This window comes from Sapajus apella, unplaced genomic scaffold (assembly GCF_009761245.1).
Source record: "Sapajus apella isolate SASKATOON/1434 unplaced genomic scaffold, GSC_monkey_1.0 scaffold105, whole genome shotgun sequence".
Classification (NCBI taxonomy): domain Eukaryota; kingdom Metazoa; phylum Chordata; class Mammalia; order Primates; family Cebidae; genus Sapajus; species Sapajus apella.
The window spans coordinates 5,669,113-5,692,166 of NW_022437045.1; the positions used below are offsets into that span (position 1 = coordinate 5,669,113).

At 41.5% G+C, this 23,054-nt stretch overlaps 1 protein-coding gene across 3 annotated transcripts in view; it reads right to left on the minus strand.

The window, feature by feature from the left end:
* The window catches only part of CCDC170 (coiled-coil domain containing 170), a 113,616-nt gene that overhangs the window by 77,446 nt on the left and 13,116 nt on the right, over positions 1 to 23,054 (minus strand). For all 3 annotated transcript variants that reach the window (XM_032258814.1, XM_032258815.1, XM_032258816.1), the window contains exon 2: positions 461 to 589. In XM_032258814.1, the coding sequence (XP_032114705.1) occupies positions 461 to 589 (129 nt within the window). The remainder of the gene's footprint in view (positions 1 to 460; positions 590 to 23,054) is intronic.

A 23,054-nucleotide genomic window follows, 5' to 3' on the forward strand; every position in this document is an offset into this window, starting at 1 on the left:
GAGGCGGGCGGCTCACCTGAAGTCAGGAGTTCAAGATCACCCTGACCAACATGGTAAAACCCCGTCTCTAAAAAAATTTAAATTAAATTAAATTTAAATTTAAAAAAGAACTCCAGATTACAAGCAATCCACATTAAAGGAAGATATTCTGAGAGATGCTGAAAGCTCTCTGAGGCCCATGGACTTTTAATGAACATCTTCAGGTGCCTCCAGATCTCTCAAGGCTGTATAGCTCCTCTGAGATCCAGAATCCAGCCCAACCCACCTTGCTTTACAGCCTGGAAAATGCATGTTTTCAGGAATTCTAGGGGATAGGCACAAGAAAATAAGTTGCAACTTTACCAAAAGCTTTAAATGTATATCCTCCCAATGTCCGACTTCTAATCACTCCTATACTCCATTTCATTTTATAAGAAGCTAAGAAGACCCATCTCTGAGTGACGGAGATGCATTATCTTACCTCAGACTGAGCACATTCAAATTTGACCAAAGTTGCTGCAAGTTCACTTCGAGCATTTTGAGCCACATTCCGATAGTGGTTTAACTGCTCCCGTGTGACCGGGACTTCCGAAAGGTGATTGTAAGTTTCCTGGTAGAATTCCCCCAAAAGACAAAATACCAAGAAGAGTGTTAAACAATCTTTTCTGTACAGCTACATAAAGCAAGATTAAAAGCAGAAGCATTCTTTGTATTGCATATGTGTCAAACATGCTACCCAGAGAAATGTTATATTCAGACCATTTTGTTCTCATTCTCAGAGTCCGAAGGGAGGCAGGAGAAAGTTCAGGAACAAATGATATGCTCCTCCAGGATGGTGATGAGATTTGTCATTTAAGAATTAGCCTTTCCTTGACATGTACAGGCACAAAAAAAAAAAAAAAAGAATTGGCCTGTGACATGGTGTGTTGGCTCACACCTATAACCCTAGCACTTTTGAAGGCCAAGGCAGGAGGATTCCCTGAGGCCAGAAGTTCCAGACCAGCCTGGGCAACATAGCAAGACCCTATCTCTACAAAAAGAACTTTTTTTTAATTTGCCAGGCATGGTGTCATACACCTGTAGTCCTATCAACTTGAGAGGCTGAGGCAGGAGGATCACTTGAGCCCAGGAATTTGAGGTTTCAGTGAGCTATAATTGCACCACTGCACCAGAGCCCAGCCAACAGAGAGAAAGACTGCCTCTAAAAATAAGAAAACAAATTTAAAAAAAAAAGGATTTTCCTTCCACCCAATTCGAATGCTATTTGACCTCTGCCCAGAATCAATAGAATCAACAAGAATGTACCAGAGAATGATGCTACATCCTGTGTAACTAGGGAGTTTTCATTGTTCTTTTTTGTCCAGATCACAAAGATGACCAACTCATTTCTTGTCTGTTGATTAAAGTGTCTCATTTATTTATCAAAGAGATCATATGATCTAAATGTAAAAGTCTGTCTCCTTCATAACTATTCACTATGCCTTTTTATACTCAGTCTAATAACCATATTATCAATCTCATACCCACGAATCATGAAGGCAATTGAAATGAACATGGGAAGGCCAGGCACGGTGGCTCATGCCTATAATCCCAGCACTTTGGGAGGCTGAGGTGGGTGGATCAGGAGGTCAGGAGTTTGAGACTAGCCTGACCAACATGGTGAAACCCCATCTCTACTAAAAATACAAAAATTAGCCAGGGGTGGTGATGTGTGCCTGTAATCACAGCTACCGAGGAGGCTGAGGCAGGAGAATCACTTGAACCCAGGAGGCAGAGGTTGCAGTGAGCTGAGATTGCACCACTGCACTTCAGCCTAGGCAACAGAGCAAGACTCCATCTCAAAAAAAAAAAAAATGAACATGTAAGATGAGAGATGGTGGGGTCACACGTAAACAGTCCCTGCCCATCTGGAAGGAAAGAGCTCTCAGCTCCACCGATGGTTGCAGATACAGAAATAAGGATTTCCAGCTTGGCCAAACCACTCCAATTTTGGAATTTCCAATTCTAAATCATTCCAGTTTTTCAAGGCAAGCCATATATTCAGACTCACTGAAGTCTAAATTCCCAGTTTTTGCAGGTTGGCAACTGATTTAAATGTTTAAAAAAGAAACATATATGAATCAATAAACACACTTGCAGAGCAGATCTGGTGGGTTTCGTCTGTGGGTTGCAGACTGCACCCTCCGGTCCTGTTCCCATCTGACTCATGCCATATGCCTGCTTCCTTCGAGAATTATTACTTAGGTTGGATATCTACACCCACCACTATGGAGTTTCCAAGGCCTGTGGTCTTTGTGAAAGCACAGAAGAAAGCCATTCTTTTTTAAAGAAATGTGAAAGAGGTCACATAAAGGAGGATTTCCTGGAATATCTAAGTGGCCTCAGGGGGCTCACCAACAAAATCCGTTTAAGACTGCCAGAGGCTAGTCCACTGCTAGCAACTAGGGTTTGAAATAGTCATGAACGTAAAAGTCATCTTAAAGCTCGTAACTTTAAGACAAGCGTCGTCATGACCAGTGTGATTTAATCCACAAAATGCCAAACAAAACCTTCAGGGCTCTTAGTAATAGCAAATGTTTGCCAATCACATCACAACCAAGAAGATGTTAGATATGTACTCTGGGGAAAAGCATAAAAAGTTTAACTGAGTCTCTTATTAAAGAACCACATCCTGTTCAGACTCATTTAGCAGTCAGGGGGTCTTCTCCACCCTGACCACCATGCCATATTTTCTAAACTAGGCCACATGAGGACACAGGTCACTTATAAGAGATTTCACCAATAGTATGTATGACATACCATTTTTTAAAATTTATTAGGAAAATAAGTTTCCCAATGGCTATGATTATTTCTTGCAGTGACTAACATCTTTTTCTTTTCTTTTCTTTTCTTTTCTTTTCTTTTCTTTTCTTTTCTTTTCTTTTTTTCTTTTCTTTTAAGAAAAGAAGCTAGGCCAGGGCAGTGGCTCATACCTGTAATCCCTGTATTTGCGGAGAATGAGGCAGGAGGATCACTTAAGCCCAGGAGTTCCAGACCAGTCTGTGCAACAGTGAGACCCCATCTCTACAAAAAATTAGCTGGGCATGGTGGTATGTTCCTGTCCCAGCTACTTGGGAGGCTGAGCTGGGAGGACCACTTGAGCCCGGGAGGTCAAGGCTGCAGTGAGCTGTGATCACAAACACTGCACTCCAACCTAAGCAACAGAGTGAAACCCTGTCTCAAAATGAAAGAGAGAGAGAGAGAGAGAGAGAGAGAGGGAGGGAGGGAGGGAAGAAGGAAGGAAGGAAGGAAGGAAGGAAGGAAGGAAGGAAGGAAGGAAGGAAGGAAGGAAGGAAAAAAAAAGAAAAGAAAGGAAGGATAGAAATAAAAGAAAGGAAAAGAGAAAAGAAAAGAAAAGAAGCTATATATTGAGATATCATTACCTTCACACTGGAGTAGGGACTACATTAGGAAAGCTCTTTTGATGACTGAGTTTAGAAGATAGTTGCTGGATCTAAATTACCCTCAGAGTCCAACAGACTGGAGATTATCCACTAACCAATATCTACTGAAGGCCTACTCTGGATCAGGCACTGAGCTGACAGTCTAACGAGGGAAAGAGAATTTATCAAACAACCACACTTAGGATTGTATAATTACAAACTGAAAGAAATGCAAGGGAAGCAAAAAGGCAGCTAACAAAGGGAAATAACTTAAGATGAAGGAGGTTGGAAGGAAAGAGTTCCCTAAAGGAGTGACGATTAAATAAGAATGAAATAGTCAAGAGGTATTGAAGCAGGAGCTACCCACATCACTCAGATAGCAAAAAGTCCATGCAAGGGCCCTGTGGCAGGGGTCTGGCCTGTGCAGGCAAGGATCTGAGAGAAAACAGCAATGCCTGCAGACAGACACAGACAAAAAATAGCGGCAGCAGGGCTTGAAAGGTGGCTCTGAGGTCATTAATATATTTTGTATCTGGTAGGGCTTCTTTTTCAGAATAATCCTGGCTATTCTTACATGTTCATTTTCCCATATTGAAATTCAAAATCTTCTTGGAAAATTCCAAAAAATTCTGTTGTATTGCTATTGGGGTCGTGTTAACTTTCTAAATGAACTATGGAGAATTGATAAGTTTTAAATGTTGAGTCTTCCAAATAAAACCATTTTTCTCATTTGTTCAAGAAGTCTTATTCTTTTTTCATTTTTGTTTTTGTTTTTTCTTTTGAGATGGAGTCTCCCTCTCACCCAGGCTGGAGTATGGTGGAGCAATCTCAGCTCACTGCAACCTCAGCCTCCCAGGTTCAAGCAAGTCTCCTGCTCAGCCTCCCAAGTAGCTGGGATAACAGGCATGTGCCACAATGTCCAGCTAATTTTTGTATTTTTAGTAGAGACAGGGTTTCACCAGTGGCTCACACCTGTAATCCCAACACTGTGGGAGGCCAAAGCAATCGACCCGCCTCGGCCTCCCAAAGTGCTGGGATTATAGGCATGAGCCACTGCACCCAGACAAGAATTCTTATTAGCAATTTAAGTTTACTATATTTTATAGTGTATCTCTAAAATATTATCTTCTTGTCATATTGTAAATGGGGTCTACTTATTAGGTATATACTAAATATATGCCTAAATGCCTTTTTCATATTTCTTACTGTTTGGAATAGTTTTCAATAGATTCTCCTGGGTTTTGCACTGTAAAATGCAAGTCATCCGTAAATAATGACAATTTCACCTTCTTTCTAATTTTTATACTTCTATTCCTTTTCTTGATGAATTGCATTAATTAATTACCCCCAGGACATTAGGATTTTGGCTGTGTCCCCACTCAAATCTCATGTCCCCACTCAAATCTCATCTTGAATTGTAGTTCCCATAATCCCATGTGTTGTGGAAGGGATCCAGTGGTAGGTAATTGAATCATGGAGGGATGGTTACCCCCATGCTGCTGTTCTAATGATAGTGAGTTCCCATGAGATCTGATGATGTTATAAGGGGCTTTTCCTCCTTTTGCTCAGTACTTCTTCTTGCTGTCACCATGTGAAGAAGGATGTGTTTGCTTCCCCTTCTACCATGATTGTAAGTTTCCTGAGGTTTCCCTAGCCATGCTGGACTGTGAGTCAAATACACCTCTTTCCTTTATAAATGACCCAGTCTCAGAGATGTTTTTATTAGCAGCGTGACAATGGACTAATACCACATTGTTAAATAATAATAGCAGTAACAAACATTTTGTCTTGTTCCTAAATTTCATGGGAAGGTATTTGGGTTTTCCCACTAAACATTATGGTAGATTTAAGCCTTGACCTCCTGGGTTCAGGTGATCCTCCCACCTCAGTCCCCCAAATAGTTAGGACTACAAGCATGTGCCACCACACCCAGCTAATTTTTTGTATTTTTGATAGAGACAGGATTTCACCATGTCAGCCAGGCTGGTCTTGAACTCCTGGCCTCAAGTGATCTGCCTGCCTTGGCCTCCCAAAGTGCTGGGATTACAGGTGTGAGCCACCATGCCTGGCCTGATTTCATTTTTTATATTCAGTGCTTTAAGTGTATCTTAAATTTATTTGGTTTATAATGTGTAGTACAGCTCTAAGCATTCTTTTTCTAATCCCATTCAGGAAGCCTCCACCCTTATAACATAATCATCTTCTCCCAAAGGTCTCACATCCTAATACCACCATCTGGGAGGTAAGGATTTTGGCATATGAATTAGGGGAGCAACATGAATATTAACACCACACAGACTTTCTAATCATAAAAGTAATGCAAGAACATTCAAAAAAAAAAAAAAAAGCACAGATGATAACAAAATTTTAAGACTCCTACACATTGAAAATGTGTAAGCAGAATTTAAAGTGAAAGAGCAAACTGGAAAAATATTTCCAGAAATAATGCAAAGATTCAAAACTTCAATATGCAAAGAGCCTACCCTTTCACTGTGGGATGACCCCCACCAGATACCATGCCATGCTTTTGGACTTCCTGGTCTCCAGAAATGGGAACTGAATAAACTTATTTTCCTCATAAATTACTCAGTCTGGGCCAGGCACGGTGGCTCATGCCTGTAATCCCAGCACTTTGGGAGGCCAAAGCAGGCGGATCACAAGGTCAGAAGATCAAGACCATCCTGGCCAACATGGTGAAACCCCGTCTTTATTAAAAAAAAAAAAAATTACTCAGTCTGTGGTTTTCTGTTATAGCAACAGAAAATGGACTAAGATACTGCTGTTCCACTCTCCGATTATCTCCCTTGGGAAAATACTCATACATGTGCATAGAGATATTTATAAAGTTATTCCTTATACCATTATTTGTAATAGTAGCAAGAAGGATGAGGATGTCGAAACTGTAATTCCTGTTGACAAGGCAATTATCCTAAGCAACAGGTAATATGAGATAGATCTGTATGCTTGGGCATGGTAATATCCTTAAGACATATCACTGAACAAAAATAAGAAAGTATAAATCCATTGTTCTTTACTGTTTTTCACAAAACACATGTGGGAGGAAAAGTATTGTGTTTTGTCTATAAATATATTTAGAGACAAGAAAAAAGAATTTTACAGAATACCCATCACCTGATAAGAGTACTTACCCCTGAGGGTGACACCACAATTGGAGCTAGGGGGAGAGGGGCAGTGGCTTGATCTTTTCAGTAAGGATGTATTTATGCATTCGTTGTACAACTAAATATAATTTAAAGAAAAGAAAAACACTGGGAAGAAGTGTTAACTATGGTTATCTTTTGGTTGTAGGACAGATTTTATGTTTTTCCTTATTATATATATATTCACACACACACACACATACATACACACACACACACACACACACACACACACACACACATATATATATATATATATATATATACAGAGAGAGAGAGAGAGAGAGAGAGAGAGGGAGAGAGAGAGTCTTGTGATGCTCTCCAGCCTGTAGTGCAGTAGCATGATCTCGGCTCACTGCAATCTCCACCTCCTGGATTCAAGGGATTCTCCTACCTTAGCCTCCAGAGTAGCTGGAATTACAGGCATGTGTCACCACATCTGGCTAATTTTTGTATTTTTAATAGGGGGTTTCATCATATTGGCCAGGCTGGTCTTGAACTCCTGACCTCAAGTGATCTGCCCACCTCGGCCTCCCAAATTGCTGGCATTACAGGCGTGAGCCACCACGCCCCGCTTATGCGTCTATATTTACAAATCCTTTACAATAACTGTATTGCTTTCACAATTAGACTCAAGATTCCCTCTTAAATTTAAAAAAAAAAGAGACAAGGACAAAAATCACCAACCCTGCTATGCTGTGTCTTTATGAAGAACGTGATAACAAAGAAACAACCATAGGTAACATAGACTTGAACAGATACAAAAGCTGACATTTCAAGGGGGTTTCTCTCTTAATTCAGTCCTCCTGGAGTTCATAAAATTTTCTGAAAATTCTTCAACTTTTCCTGTATCAAACAATCTTCACTTAAAAATTTTTTTACCCTATTTAAAATGGCAAGATTAAATAAAAACTCATCCATTTGTCCTCACCTGTGGACAATCTAAGTTATTAGGTATCTCTCAGCTCACCCATGAAGCAATTTTAGATTAGTTTTAGAGAGCCAACTACATATGATTTGATTCTGATACTGATATTATTATGATAATGATTGAAATTGCCTCACAGGGTGGCTCATAGTCTTTTCAGAATAAAAGATGGTTTCAGAGCTCAATGGCATAAAGCAAAGACAAGCTTATTCATAATTTAGTACACAATGTGCCCAATTATCTGACCTGGGGACAATGTCTTGGGCCAGTCTTGCTACTATGGCATTTAGTTGTCTTATTATCCCATGGACAAAAAAATGAGAACAAAATCACTGCCTGTCCCTGACACACAAAAGCTCCTAAATTCATTCCATTCTTATCGTTCTAACCCATAACCAGTCTCCTCTTTGTCCTAGCAACGTCCCATGCTGCAGTGCACAACTGTATTAAGGAAGGCTCTTCCATTATGGAGTGCCTCCTGTGCCCGGCTCCTCTCTCCCTCTCCCTCTCTCCCTCTCCCTCTCTCTCTCTCTCTTTCTCCCCATGCCACCACCACCAAGCTTCCAGTGGTGCCCAGTAAGCAACTTTTTCTAAGATGCTTTCCCCTACTGTCCATGTTCTTCTTACTAAGTAAAGTTTCTTCCCTAATTGACAGTGCATAAATCAACTTGCAAGTTGAATTTCTCCAATCTAACCATTCCTCCTGTCAATTTTTGACTACGCCAGTTCTCCCTACTTGGAAGGATTTTCCTGGCCCTCCTGGTTTTCTTCCTTCTGCCTGCCCTTGGTTTCTGGGGCCCACTAGAGCCTGCAGGGGAGAGTGTGATGGCTATGGAATCCAGAAAATATTTCTGAGTATCTTATCTATAGCTTAGCAGTTGTGGGAAATGTTTTGGAAGAAGACATTTCTGCATAAAATCAAGTAAGGTGAAAATGCTGATTATATTATTTTTACATTATTTTCCCATCTCTTTTCTCTTGGGTGTCACTCTTATTCACTTAAAAATCCTTCTAATATGGCTAGGCTCAACAGCTCACACCTGTAATCCTAGCACTTTGGGAGGCTGAGGCAGGCGGATCACTTGAGGCCAGGAGTTCATAGCCAGCCTGGCATGGCAAAACGCTATTGGAAAGGCAAAAAATTAGCTAGGCATGGTGGTGCCCGCCTGTAGTCCCAGCTACTGGGCAGGCTGAGGCACAAGAATCGCTTGAGTCTGGGAGGTGGAGATTGCAGTAAGCAATGATGGTGTCACTGCACTCCAGCCTGGGTGAGAACCCTGTCTCAAGAAAAAAAAAAAATCCTTCTGACTCAACATCCTTATTGAAGTGAATTCAGCACTCTAAACTATTCTTAACACGCTTGCTCCCCTGAGTCTTCTTTTCATTGGATGGGAAGGGGCTACACTTAGAAAAACTTTCACTCTTCGCAAAACAATCCTGTTTTTCCCTCACCTAAAAATCAGGCAATTAGGGCCTAAAATGGGAATTATATTGCTGGATAGAAAACGAGTAGAAGACAGACAGAAAGAACTAAGGAACAAAAGGGAGAAGGAAGGAAGGGAGGGAGGGAGGGAGGGAGGGAGGGAAGGAAGGAAGAAGGGAGGACTAGTAGCAGATCTGGAAGCAATAATTGCTTTTCTTTGCTGTATAGTAAATAACAACAAATTTAAAATATGCTTAATGAAGGGATATGTAAAATGTCCTCACGACTGCAGGAGACACTTTGGCACATACCCTGTGACCCACAGTTCTACTTCTAACTTTATATGCATGCTTATGTTCCATCAGTGTCCATCAGAACAGAAATTAGTTAACTATAGTACATCTATAAATGGGAATCTCCAAAGCAGATAAAAGAATCAGATTAAATCTATTTGGAGCAACATAAATAGGTCTCAAAAACATATTGTTTTTTAAATAAGGTAAATTAGAGAGCAAAACTAATAATATGAGACTGTTTATCTTTTAAAAGTACATACCAAACAAAATATGTGTGAAGGCACAATGAAATGAAATGAAAAAGTATTTTTAATGGTCTGAAGGACAGTCGCCAAACTTATAATGACCTCTGAACAATGGGAGAAGATGATCGAGATTAGAGTTGTTTGCCAAAGGAAACTGTAGCTTCATTTGTAAGGTTCTAATTTTTAAAGGAAAAATGAGTATAATTGTAATATTAAAATCAACAAAGGATTGTTAATCTTTGCGTAACTACTGTCTTCTATAAGAATCTATAGCATTATCTCTAAAGCGAAACTTTTTTTTTTGACATGGAGTTTCGCTCTTGTCCCCCAGGCTGGAATGCAATGGTGCAATCTCAGCTCACTGCAACCTCTACCTCCCAGGTTCAAGCAATTCTCCTGCCTCAGCTCCCCAAGTAGCTGGGATTACAGGTTCATGCCAACATGCCCAACAGATTTTTTCCGTATTTTTAGTAGAGATGGGGTTTCACCATGTTGATCAGGCTGGTCTCAAACTCCTGACCTCAGGTGATGCATTCACCTCAGTCTCCCAAATTGCTGAGATTACAGGCATGAGACACCATGCCCAGCCTGAAACTTACTCTTAAACTAAATGCTTTTGTTCTTAAGACAGTGGGACATCAGGACATTTCCTTGGTCTATTATTTCCTGGGTCAGTTAAGTCCTAGGTCTGTTCAGTAAACACTATTAACTTGTTTCCTTAACTGTAAATATCCTGTTAACTAAGAATGCCTAATCTGCTAGGAATGTGGCCCAGTAGGTCTCAGCCTCATTTTACCCAGCCTCTATCTAAGATAGAGTTACTCTGATTTAATGTCTCTGATACTTGCAATGAGACAAAGATCCACAATTAGGTTTTTGCCATTTTTTTCACAATTTTGTTTCCAGAACAAATAGTATTAAAGGCAGATTACAAATCTTACACTGTAGTGCTTAGCTGTAGGGCCGTAGGGGCCCCACAGGATTGTGGGGTGTCCCTTATGCTGTGCTGAGGTGCAGGATCCGAGAAGTAAAGAGACAGGACACTGAAGAACTGGTGAAGAGCATCTGGACTCGGGGAGCCACGCCACCTGTGAGCGGAGATCAGTGATGGCCCCCAAATACCCAAGAGCATCTATATTTATTAGGTATAAGTAGGGGGCAGGGTTGTAAGTGAGGTCATCATCTATAGGCTAATAGGGCATACATAATCACATAAGTTACAAGTGAGGGGGCCACCTCATTACATCACTTAGGCAGAGAGGTGGGCCGTGTGCAGTAGGGGGCCATGCGGTATGCAGTAGTAGAGGGTCGTGTACAGAAAAGGGGTCCACCCCCATTAGGTCACTGAGGCAAGGAGGTGGGCCGTGTACAACAGGTGTCATGAGCAACACTTCTTATCTGGGGGCTGATGACTTCAAAGGATTTCTAATAGAAGGATACTGTAAGCCAATGCAGTGGGAACTGACAGACTTGTGCTCTTCTCTTAGGATATTTATGGGAAGACGATTTGAGCCAACACAGAAGTGAGAAAAGACTGACAGGGTATACAGCCACTGTGACTGGTCACACCAAAGGGTTTCTTCTCCCTCGGTTACTTCCAGGGTCTCAGGCCTGAGGCCTACTTTCCACAGGAACTGGAGGCAAGGTACCACAACTCCTTTATCAGGAGGAGAGCCTCTTGCTCCAAGCCTGCCATACAGCGTATGCCCTTTCAGGCAGGGACGCCACCGCCCAGGTCTTTGGTTCTTGTCCTGGTCTGGCTGTTTTCCCATGTACTGCTTCTGTTCTGTGACTGCTCTAGGCATTCCTCCTACTACAAACTACTATATGGTTATATGGAAGGATTATATAAATCAGCACTAAATGTGTCACTACAGCTCCGACTACAATACCTATATGATTATATAGAAATACTATATAGAACTAAGTATGCTAGATATAAGTATTGATTATATAAACTAGATACATGTAAGCAGTAAGTTATACTTCAGGCACTAATTCTATAAACTAATATATAATTATAGATGCAGGATTATATAAAGGAAACAGCTGAGCAATAACACTATATACTGATATTCTTCAGGCACTGGTTGTGCCTGTGGTCTGGACAGTTCTCCTTCCTTGGTGCCCATGGGGGTGTTACCCACACTTAGCAACCCTCATTACTTATCATGAGGATGACAAGAGTGTCAACACTCTTTTTTAGGATAGGCATAGGTAGACTCCAGTTTAGGATCCCATCCTTTCAAAAGATGGAACCCACTGTCTCCGTTATAATTGGAGCTCACCCTCACTCTACTAAAGAGAGTAGCAGAAGGCAGCTGGGGAAGGTAAGAAGGAATCAGAGGCCAAAGAATAAAATCAGTGAATGAACAGCGTGCACACCTTCATAGTAATCCTCTCATTCTTCTAACATTTACAACGTAAAACTATTCCCAAGCCATTTTGGTAACCACTCAATGGGTTCACCTTGCCTACTAGGTGACTCTGCTGCCCAGAAAGAGCCAGTTAATCAAGACAGGGGAATTGCAACAGAGAAGGAGTTAATTCACGCAGAGCTGGCTGTGCGGGAAACTGGAGTATTATTATTACTCAAATGAGCCAGGAGTGCTGATTCGTTAGGTAGGAGATGAAATCATAGGAAGCTGAAGCTGTCCTCTTGTGCTGAGTCAGTTCCTAGGTAAGGGCCACAAGATCAGATGAGCCAGTTTATTGATATGGGTCATGCCAGCTGATCCATCAAGTGCAGGGTCTGCAAAATGTCTCAAGCATGGATCTTAGGAGAAGTTTAGGGAGGGTCAGAATCTTGTAGCCCCAGCTGCAGAACTCCTAAACCATCATTTCTAATCTTGTGGCTAAGGTCTTAGTCCTACAAAGGCAGTCTAGTCCCCAGGCAAGAAAGAGGTTTGTTTTGGGAAAGGGCTGTTATCATCTTTGTTTTAAACTATGAACTAAGTTCCTGCCAAAGTTAGTTCAGCCTACGCCCAGGAAGGAACAAGGACAGCTTAAAGTTAGAGGCAAGATGGAGTCGGTTAGATTAGATCTCTTTCACTGTCTCAGTCATAATATTGCAAAGGTGGTTTCATTATTCGTCTGCCCAGGGTTGTGTGTCTGTACATCTTTGCCGATTGCAGCTCCCACGGACCGCATTCCTCTCTTTCAGCTCTCCTCTCACAGTAACCCCTGCTTCTCCTTCCTGGCACTTAGCACAGAGGGAAGGAATAAGCTGTGTGTTTAATTATTAATAAGTAATCAATGTCTTCCTCCCTCGCCTACTCAGGACTTCACAAGGTAAACATGCAATAATTATTTATAGAATTAAGTGAATGATTGTGATCAGAGAAATTTGAACCAGAGTGACTCCATCTTAGGGGCTGGGAAATGAGGGAATAGGGGCTGGGAAAATGAGGCTGAGACCTGTGTCTCCAGGAGGTTAGGCATTCTTCATCACAGGATGAGACAGAAAATAATAAAGTACAATCACAAAGACCCCGCTGATAAAACAGGATGTAATAAAGAAGCCGGCCAAAACCCACCAAAACCAAGATAGCAATGAAAGTGACCTCTGGTCTCCTCACTGCTCATTATATGCTAATTATAATGCATTGATATGAAAAGAGACACTCCCACCAGCACCACTGGCAGTTTGCAAATGTCATGGCAACATCAGGATGTTACCCTGTATGGTCTAAAAAGAAGAGAAATCCTCCGGTCCTGGAATTCCCCACCCCTTTCCTAGAAAACTCATGAATCATGCATCCCTTGTTTAATATATAATCAAGAAATACCTATAAAAATAGCCAGCCAGCAGCCGTTAAGGCTGCTCTGCCTATGGAGGAGCCACTCTTTTATTCCTTTCCTTTCTTAATAAACTTGCTTTCGCTTTACTCTGTGAATTCTCGCCTGAATTCTTTCTTGCACAAGATCCAAGAACGCTCTCTTGGGGTCTGGACTGGGACTGCTTCCTGGTAACAAATGGATGGTTTTTTTTACTAACACTCTAGTCCTCCGATTTGATTGACTTGACAGTCTCATCCCATTCTCATCTGCTAATCCAAATACCTTCAGCCCCTGGAGCTGGCTGATTTCTCTAAGATGCCACCCCCTGGAAATGGACTGGCTTAGAAATTGCACAGATTTTCCCACACTAAGAAAGTTAGCTTGCAATACTCCATCTCAGCCTGGTCCTCCCCAGAAGCATTAACAAACTAAAAACATGGATGTATCCCATAACCACAAGTCCAAAGGAGAAAGGTTGCCTTCTTCTGGACTCTGTGGCTGTTCTGGAGCATGCTTCTCCCGCACCATGGCAGGACCATAAACTGAAGTCAAGGCCCCACCTGGCTAGTGTTTCCTATAACCTTTACTGTTTGCAAAAGGCCTGGATTTTACAGAATACCTTTAATTTCCATCCAAGCCTTCAGAGCTTTTTTTTTTTTTTTTTTGACAAAATCCTGCTCTGTCACCAGGCTGGAGTGCAGTGGCATTGTGATCTTGGCTCACTGCAACCTCTCTACCTCCTGGGTTCAAGCCATTCTCCTGCCTCAGCCTCTCGAGTAGCTGGAACTACAGGTGCATGCCAGTAGAGACGGGGTTTCACCATGTTGGCTAGGGTGGTCTCGATCTCTTGACCTCATGATCCATCTGCCTCGGCCTCCCAAAGTGCTGGGATTACAGGCCTGAGCCACCATGCCTGGCCAGGGCTATTTCTTATCCAGTGTGAAAACAAGAAAGAAAGAAAAAAAGAAGTAAATAGTAGTAAAGAAAAATTAAAAGAGGGAAGAAATAAGAGGAAACATAGCAATATTATATACGTGCTATGCGAATTGTACATGTACGTAGACCACAACTTGACTTGGCCCTTCCAAGCAGACGTGAGTCACATTGATACAGGAGTTGAGATGAAATTATTTAGGCAGATAGTAAGAGCACAGGAGTCCTTGGTAAGGTTTTCCTTTTCATGAAGAGCAGCTCCAAAATCATTTTCTTTTCTAACAAAGAGCAGCCTATAAAATCAAGTTGCAGACATAGACAAGCAGGCTGGAAGCTTATACGGGTGAATGCCAGCCGTTGTACCAAAAGGAAAAGTCTTCCTGGGACTAGGCTTGTTCACCTTCCCTTCTCTTCACCAAACCATGTGTACAGAAAGGAGAAGGCAATAGGGCGCCAGCCAGGCAAAGACCCCATTTGCACAATAACATTAGGGTGGGACCCCCAGCTTCTCCACGCACTATGTAAACATCGCACCGGGTCGAACCAGTCTGTGGGCCCTATGTAAATCAGACACTGCCTCCTCAACCCTGCCTATAAAACCTGGTACAGTCTGCGGCTGGCCAGTTTTTCCCTCTCTCTTGCAAGTGGGAGAGCTGTTCTTCTTTCTCTTTCCTCTGCTTGCTAAACCTCTGCTCCTAAACTCACTCCTCGTGTGTGCCCATGGCCTTAATCTTCTCGGTGCAAGATGACAAACCCTGGATATTTACTGCAGACAACACCACTGCTTCAACATGATTTACTAGGACCTCATGGAAAAGCAAAGAGCCTGCTCAATTACAACACACCCATTCATGACAAGAAATCACAACAAATTTCAAAACCCACAAAACAATCTGTAAACTAAAAATAACATTCTAAGCCTCCCAGCTGACTGAATGGACACCTCCTCTCAGCCAAGGGCATTCCAAAGTAAACCTGAAACTAGTTCAGGCCTGATGGGAAATGGGGGCCAGACTTACTTCATTAGACCCTCCTCCCTTTGGAACTCAGACACAACTGACCAGCATTAACATTAAAACAGAGGTCTTAGACAGACAGAACAGACTATTATAGCAATAAGATACCAAATTCCAACCTGACTCTAGTATAGCATTACATGACAGATAACAGCCCTGAAAGAAATCAAAGCATTTTACCTCAGAATACATTTCTTTGTCATAGTTTTAAATGACCCTGCAAAGCTGTTTCTTGTGGAGGAAATGTACATCTGTAGAGAATCTCCTTCCCTTACTAGGTCTTTTCAGGAGAGTCTAGCACCTTTTATGGTCTGATAAGAAGACATTTATCATTTATCATCTACAGTCTCTGAAGGCTACTACCTGGAGGTATCATCTACATAACAAGAACCTGGGCTTTCCACAGGGCTGGGGGGTGGGGGCAGGGAAGGGCAGTGACTCACTCCTGTAATCTCAGCACTTTGGGAGGCCAAGGCAGTCAGATCACCTGAGTTCAGGAGTTCGAGACCAGACTGATCAACATGGTGAAACTCTGTCTCTACTAAAAATACAAAAATTAGCTGGGCATGGTGGCACACACCCGTAGTCCCAGTTACTTGGGAGGCTGAGACAGTAGAATCACTTGAACCCAGGAGGCGGAGGTTGCAGTGAGCCGTGATCACGCCACTGCACTCCAACCTAAGTGACAGAGCAAGACTCTGTCTCAATAAATACATAAATAAACTGATGGAGACATGTCTCAAACACTTTTTCATTTACAGAGCCAGTGGTGGAATGCCAATCCCTAAAATGGGGCAAAGCAATGTAGTCTATGTACACATCTCTCCCAGGTTCTTGCATCTCAAGGATAATTCTGAAGTAGGACATAGAATGAATGAAATGCATATACTTCAGCCAATCCTTTTCAATAGCATTTGACTACACTTATTTAGTTACTACAAGAAACACAATTTCCAAGACCTCTTGTTCAGGTGTTAAGGGTGCATTCCTCATCCCCTTAATCCAGTTTCCTGCAGAGACCAGATGAGTGCAAATGCCTCATTTATATGACACCAACTTACCAAGCTTTCAAGAGTCACATAGCCTAAGCCGATGTAATAATGTGAAGGCATTTCAATATTAGGATGGAAATGAATGGTTCTGCCAAAGCTTCATCCAAAAAGAATGGAGACTGAAGCAAGAGCCTCCTCACTGTTCTCCCTTCCGTCTCACTGTGGGCTGACCTAACCTTTGTGCTGCCACAAAGTAGCTACTCTAAAATGAAGTCCTGATCCGCCTCTCCCCACCAGCAAAGCTGCCCACAATAGACAAGTGAGGAGTAAACTCCTTAAGGTATGTGAGTCTCTTCTCCATCAGCCAAAACCCACATTCCCTGGGTTTCTGCCCCAGTGCCCAATACCTCCCCCGACCTCCAGTCACATGGAAAAATTAAATTTGTTTCAGCATGCCACAGAGCTTTCATAGCTGTTTCACATTCTGGGTTTCTTCCTCTTCCTGCACAAGCTGCTTCTCCACTGGACAAAAGTCTGGGCCTCACTCAAGAGTTGGAACTGGCGTTTTTGTGAAGGCTTCCTAGGATCCCCAGGCAAAATTTCTTCTCTCTCTCTCTTTCTTTCTCTCTCTCTTTCTCTCTTTCTTTCCTTACTTCCTTCCTTCTTTCCTTTCTCTTTCTTCTTTCCTTCCTTCCTTCCTTCCTTCCTTCCTTCCTTCCTTCATCTCTCTCTTTCTTACTCTTTCTCTCTTTTTCTTTCTTTCTTTCTTTTCTTTCTCTCTCTTCTTCTCTCTTTCTTTCTTTCTTCTTTCTTTCTTTCTTTCTTTCTTTCTTTCCTTCTTTCTTTTCTTTTCTTTTCTTTTCTTTTCTTTTCTTTTCTTTTCTTTTCTTTTCTTTTCTTTCACAGGATTTCACTGTCATCCAGGCTAGAGTGCAGTGGCATGATCATGGCTCACTGCAGCCTTAACCTCCCAGTCTCAAGCAATGGCCCTACCTCAGCTCCAGGTAGCTGGGACTACAAGCATGTGCCATCATGCCCAGTTAATTTTTTTGTTTTTTTAGAGACAGAGTTTCACCATGTTGTCCAGGCTGGTCAAAATTTCTTTTTATCCCAGTTACCACTCCTGCTCACATTCTCATCTTACTTTATTTATCTTTGTTAATATTTTTGTGATTGTCTAATTGATGAAAAAAATGAACCCCACCCACAGTCCTACCAGAGATAACTCTATTATATTTTGTTGCATTTATTTTTTTGAGACAGGGTCTCACTCTGCTACCCAGATTGGAATGCAGTGGCATGATCTTGGCTCAACACAATCTCTGCCTCCCGGGCTCAAGCGGTTCTCCTGCCTCAGCCTCTGGAGTAGGTGGGATTTCAGGCACATGCCACTACTGCCCAACTAATTTTTGTATTTTCAGTAGAGACGAAGTTTTCACCATGTTGGCCAGGTTGGTCTTGAACTCCTGACCTCAAATGGTTCACCTATCTTGGCCTCTCAAAGTGCTGGGATTACAGGTGTGAGCCACTGCACCCAGCTTTTCTATTTTTTTTTTCCGAGGCAGAGGCTTTCTCACTCTATTGCCCAGGCTGGAGTACAGTGGTGAGATCTTGGCTCACTGCAAACTCTGCATCCTGGGTTCAAACGATTCTCCTGCCTCACACCCCAGTAGGTGGAACTATAGGTGTATACCACCATGCCCAGCTAATTTTTGTATTTTCAGTAGAGACAGGGTTTCATTCACCATGTTGGCCAGGCTGGTCTTGAACTCCTGACCTCAAGTGATTCACCTGCCTTGGCTTCCCAAAATGCTGGGATTACAGGCATAAGCTACCATGCCTGGCTGATGAATTTCTTTATAATATTTTTTCTTATGCAAATATATCATGTGCTTTTAAAAAATATAATTGGGGTTATACTGTAACTACAATTTTATAACCTGTTTTCTATATTTAATATGAATATTTCCCCAAGTGTTCTTTTAAAATGTTAATAACTAATAGCTGCACAATATTCCATCATAAAGCTGTACTCTCCCACAATTGGATATTTTGTTCTCTTCACAATTTATCACTATTATAAATCTATTAGAATTCTGTTTCCTTAGGATAAGGAAGTTTGTTTCTCTGGAAAAGAAACAACTGAGTCAAAGGGAATAAAAATTGTTAAGAGTTTTGATACATATTGCATATAAAATAGCACCAATTTACACTCCCACCAATCATGTACGATAAGTTTCATGACATTAAGGATCACTGCTTAATCAGTCCCTTCTCAATATTTGTATATCCCTTTGAAAAGATGCCTGTATTATAATATTTATCACATGAAGAATAATAATAGTAGGAACATTGGTCATCCTTTTTCAAAGGACTTGGTATATAAAGACGCAACATAAGCACTTTACTCAACCCTTGTGACAATTCTTAGAAAGAATGAGGAACTCAGGCTTACCTCAGGACCCACAGGCAATGAGTAAAGCAAAACCTGGATTCAAACCCACAAGTCTATGTGATCTTAACACCTGTTGGAAACAGATGCTCGGTGCCTCAAAGAAAAATCAGCACTGAGACAAAGGATCTCTCAGCAAAGCAGTCTTTACTTTCTGCAGAAAGGGTGCTCCTATAAGCCATCTTGCCATGAGAGTACAACAAACAAAGGAAAAGCAGACAAATTTATCCCTTATGCATTTGGGGTTGTCCTTACTGCTGTGTCTGATCTCCATTGGTTGGAGCCAAACCTCACATTCTAAACTAAAATCTGATTGACTAAAAACATACAACTTTTCTAAACAGGTAAAAGCAATGGAGAACAAAAAGGAAGTCTAAATAATGAAGGGGCATAGGCTGCAAGCTGGGACATGCCTGCGAGCATGTCCAGCACAGATACCTTGGTTAAAGTACAAGGACACAGAATGTACTACATGCCTGTGAGCATGTCTAATAGCCACATAGGATAGGGCTTAACAAAGAGTCACTAATAAAAAGCAAAAAGGCGTTTAAGAAAGTTAGTCTTGGCCAGGCATGGTGGCTCACACCTGTAATCTCAGCACTTTAGGAGGCCAAGGCAGGCGGATCATGAGGTCAAGAGATGGAGACCATCCTGGCCATGGTGAAACCCCATCTCTACTAAAAATACAAAAAAATTAGCCGGGAGTGGTGGTACGCACCTATGGTCCCAGCTACTCGGGAGGCTGAGGCGGAAGAACCGCTTGAACCCAGGAGGTGGAGGTTGCAGTGAGCCGAGATTGTGCCACTGCACTCCAGCCTGGTGACAGAGCAAGACTCCGTCTCAAAAATAAGAAAGTTAGTCTTTAAAAGAGACTGTTATTTCTAATATTTATTATTATTCTTCTTTAACAAGAAAGGAAACTTTGAAGAGAAACTTCTCTACTTTCCACAACACCCATTCTTTTACCCTGGGTTTGTAAATATTTTTGTCTGCAAGCTATTGGTATAGGTTCATGGAACAAATTTAAATACGTGTTTATTTAAAAATGATATACTACTAGGTCTGGGCACAGTTGCTCACACCTATAATCCCAGCAGTTTGGGAGACCAAGGCCTGTGGATTACTTGAGATCAGGAGTTTGAGACCAGGCTGGCCAACATGGTAAAAACTTGTCTCTACTAAAAATACAAAAATTACCCAGGTGTGGTGGCTCATGTCTGTAGTCCCAGCTACTCAGGAGACTGAGGCAGGAGAATGACTTGAACCCAAAAGGCAGAGGTTGCAGTCAGCTGAGATCATGCCACTATACTCCAGCCTGGGTGAGAGAGTGAAGAGTGTCAAAAAAAAAAAGATATACTGCTGAGCACAGTGGCTTACTCCTGTAATCCCAGCACATTGGGAGGTCAAGGCAAGAGGATTGCTTATGCTCAGAAGTCTAAGACTAGCCTGGGCAACACAATGAGGCCTCCATCTCTACAAAAATTTAAAAATTAGCCAAGCATGGTAGTGTGCCTTTACTCCCAGCTACTCAAGAGGCTGAGGTAAAAGGATGACTTGAGCCCAGGAAATTGAGGCTGCAATGAGCTATGATTGTGCCACCACAATCCAGTCTGGGTGACAGATACTGAGACCCTGTCTCAAAAATAAAAAAGATATATACACACTACTGTACATATTATGCACATTACCAAACATATACAAAAATGTAAGTTAAGATTAAAATAAACAAAAATTCAAATCTTATCTTCTTAGACCTCTCATAAATCATCTTATGTTTTATATTTACCCACTAGAATGTAAGCTCCATGAAAACAGGCTCTCTGTTTTCCAGTACTATGTCTGCAACAGTGCCTGGCAGACAGTATGCACTCATGAAATATATGTTGGACATTAATAAATGAATGAATATGTTAGAGACAGAATGCTTGTTCCTAGGTGCCGCAAGGAAAAATTAGCATTCAGACAAAAAGCTTTCTCAGCAAGGCAACTTTACTTTCTGCGGAAAGGGTACTGCTCATCAGCAATCTTGCCATGAGAGCACACTGAACAAAGGAAAGGGAGGAATATTTGTTCCTTATGCATTAGGTTGTTACTGCTTTGTCCTATCTCCATTGGTTGGAGCTGGACCTCACAGTCTAAGCTAAACCCAATTGGCTAACAACTTAAAACTTTCTTAAATAGGTAAAGGCAATGGAGAACAAAGGAAAAGAGGAAGTTGCTTGCAAAAGATTTTAGAAAAGTAATAACATTTCCTAATAAGGAAGGGGCATAGGCTGCAAGCTGGGACATGCCTGTGAGCATGTCTAGCACAAATATCTTGGTTAAAGTACAAGGACATAGAATATACTTATTCCCTTATATCTAACAGCTACATAGGATAGGGCTTAACAAAGAGTTACTAGCAAAAACAAGAAAGCTTTGAAGAAAGTTAGTCTTTAAAAGAAACTATTATTTCTAACACTTATTATTTATTATTCGTTAACAAGAAGGGAAACTTTGAAGGGGAACTTTTTACTTTCTACAGAATGGCTCAGCTACAAGGTTGTGTGTTTGAAGGCAGAACCTAGAAATCAATTCTATTTTTTCCTTAGCACCAAGCACATGTCCTAGCACATAATGAACACCCCAAAAATATCTGGTGAATGACTATACATTTAATGTTTGTTGAATAAATGAATGAGTGCGTGGATGGGAGGATAAACAGACAAACATAGAAAGGCTTCTTCCCTCTGGTCAATTTCCAGGGTTAGCATGTCAAAGATAAAAATACCTGGCTGAACTTACTTAATTGTAATAACACTTTACTATTGCAAGCAATAGCCCCCTAGAACAAGTATAGATGGAATTTCACTTATGTCTTGTAAAACTAGGAAATAATAACCCCACTATTTTAAAAATTAGCCCGGCTAGACAAAAACCTAGAAGCAAAGATGGTGAGTTTTGGAAGAACTGGAAAGTATAGCAAACGGTTGACCAAGATAGACTGGGGAGGCAAAGCCATGAATTCTTCATCCACGTTTTATTAGGTAGGGATAAGAATATAAACCATTTGGCCGGGCGCGGTGGCTCAAGCCTGTAATCCCAGCACTTTGGGAGGCCGAGGTGGGTGGATCACAAGGTCAAGAGATCGAGACCATCCTGGTCAACACGGTGAAACCCCGACTCTACTAAAAACTACAAAAAATTAGCTGGGCATGGTGGCGCGTGTCTGTAGTCCCAGCTACTCAGGAGGCTGAGACAGAAGAATTGCCTGAACCCAGGAGGCGGAGGTTGCGGTGAGCCAAGATCGCGCCATTGCACTCCAGCCTGGGTAACAAGAGCAAAACTCCGTCTCAAAAAAAAAAAAAAAAAAAAAAAGAATATAAACCATTTGTAAAATACTTAACCTTGAAGCCGATGGCTATGGCTCACTCCTATAATCCCAGCACTTTGGGGGGCTGAGGCCAGTGGGTCACCTGAGGTCAGGAGTTTGAGACCAGCCTGACCAACATAGTGAAACCTCATCTCTAGGAAAAATACAAAAATTAACCAGGCATGGTAGCAGGCACTTGTAATCCCAGCCACTCAGAAGGCTGAGGCAGGAGAATAGCTTGTACCCAGGAGGCATCTCAGTGAGCTGAGATTGTGCCATTGCATTCCAGAGCAAGACTCTGTCTCAAAATAAATAAATAAATAAATAATACTTACTTTGAAGGAACCAAAATTATAAACCTTAATCTTTGTTGGGGTGAAAGTCTTTCTAATTTACAATTTTTCTGTATCTTGTGGTGAAAATTATTTCTTTAACTCATTCTATCTTTAAAAGCTCATTATTGCCCCCTTTGCAATATCTAGCCTTAATCTCAAGGGGTTTTTTGCATGCCAGACATACATTATGGGAAATTATATTAACACACCCTCTCTGACTTCAGTATTTATTCTGTAACCTCACTGATATATGTCATTTAAATTTACTTGTTAATCAGAAAACATTAAAATGCTTTTTTTGTCTTTTTCTTCAGCTTTTACTGTAATAAATTCATTTCTAGAATTAGTATAAATGTGAATTTTTTCTCTGAAGCTCTTTCTCTACCACAGAGGCAGAAGAATGGCTGTCTGGTTCAACACTATAGCCCCAGTGACTGAGTATCAGTAAATGTTTGAGGAATGAATGAAAAAAATGATGTAGTGAAAATTCAGACCAAGACTTTCTGACTCCAAAACCCATGCTCTTACAAATTTTTTTTTTTTTTTATGTTAGATACAGTCTCACTCTGTTGCCCAGGCTAGAGTGCCGTGGTGCTATCAGGGCTCACCACAACCTCCGCCTCCCAGATTCAAGTGATTCTCCTGCCTCAGCCTCCCGAGTAGCTGAGACTTCAGGTGCATGCCACCATGCTTGGCTAATTTTTGTATTTTTAGTAGAGACAGAGTTTCACTATGTTGGC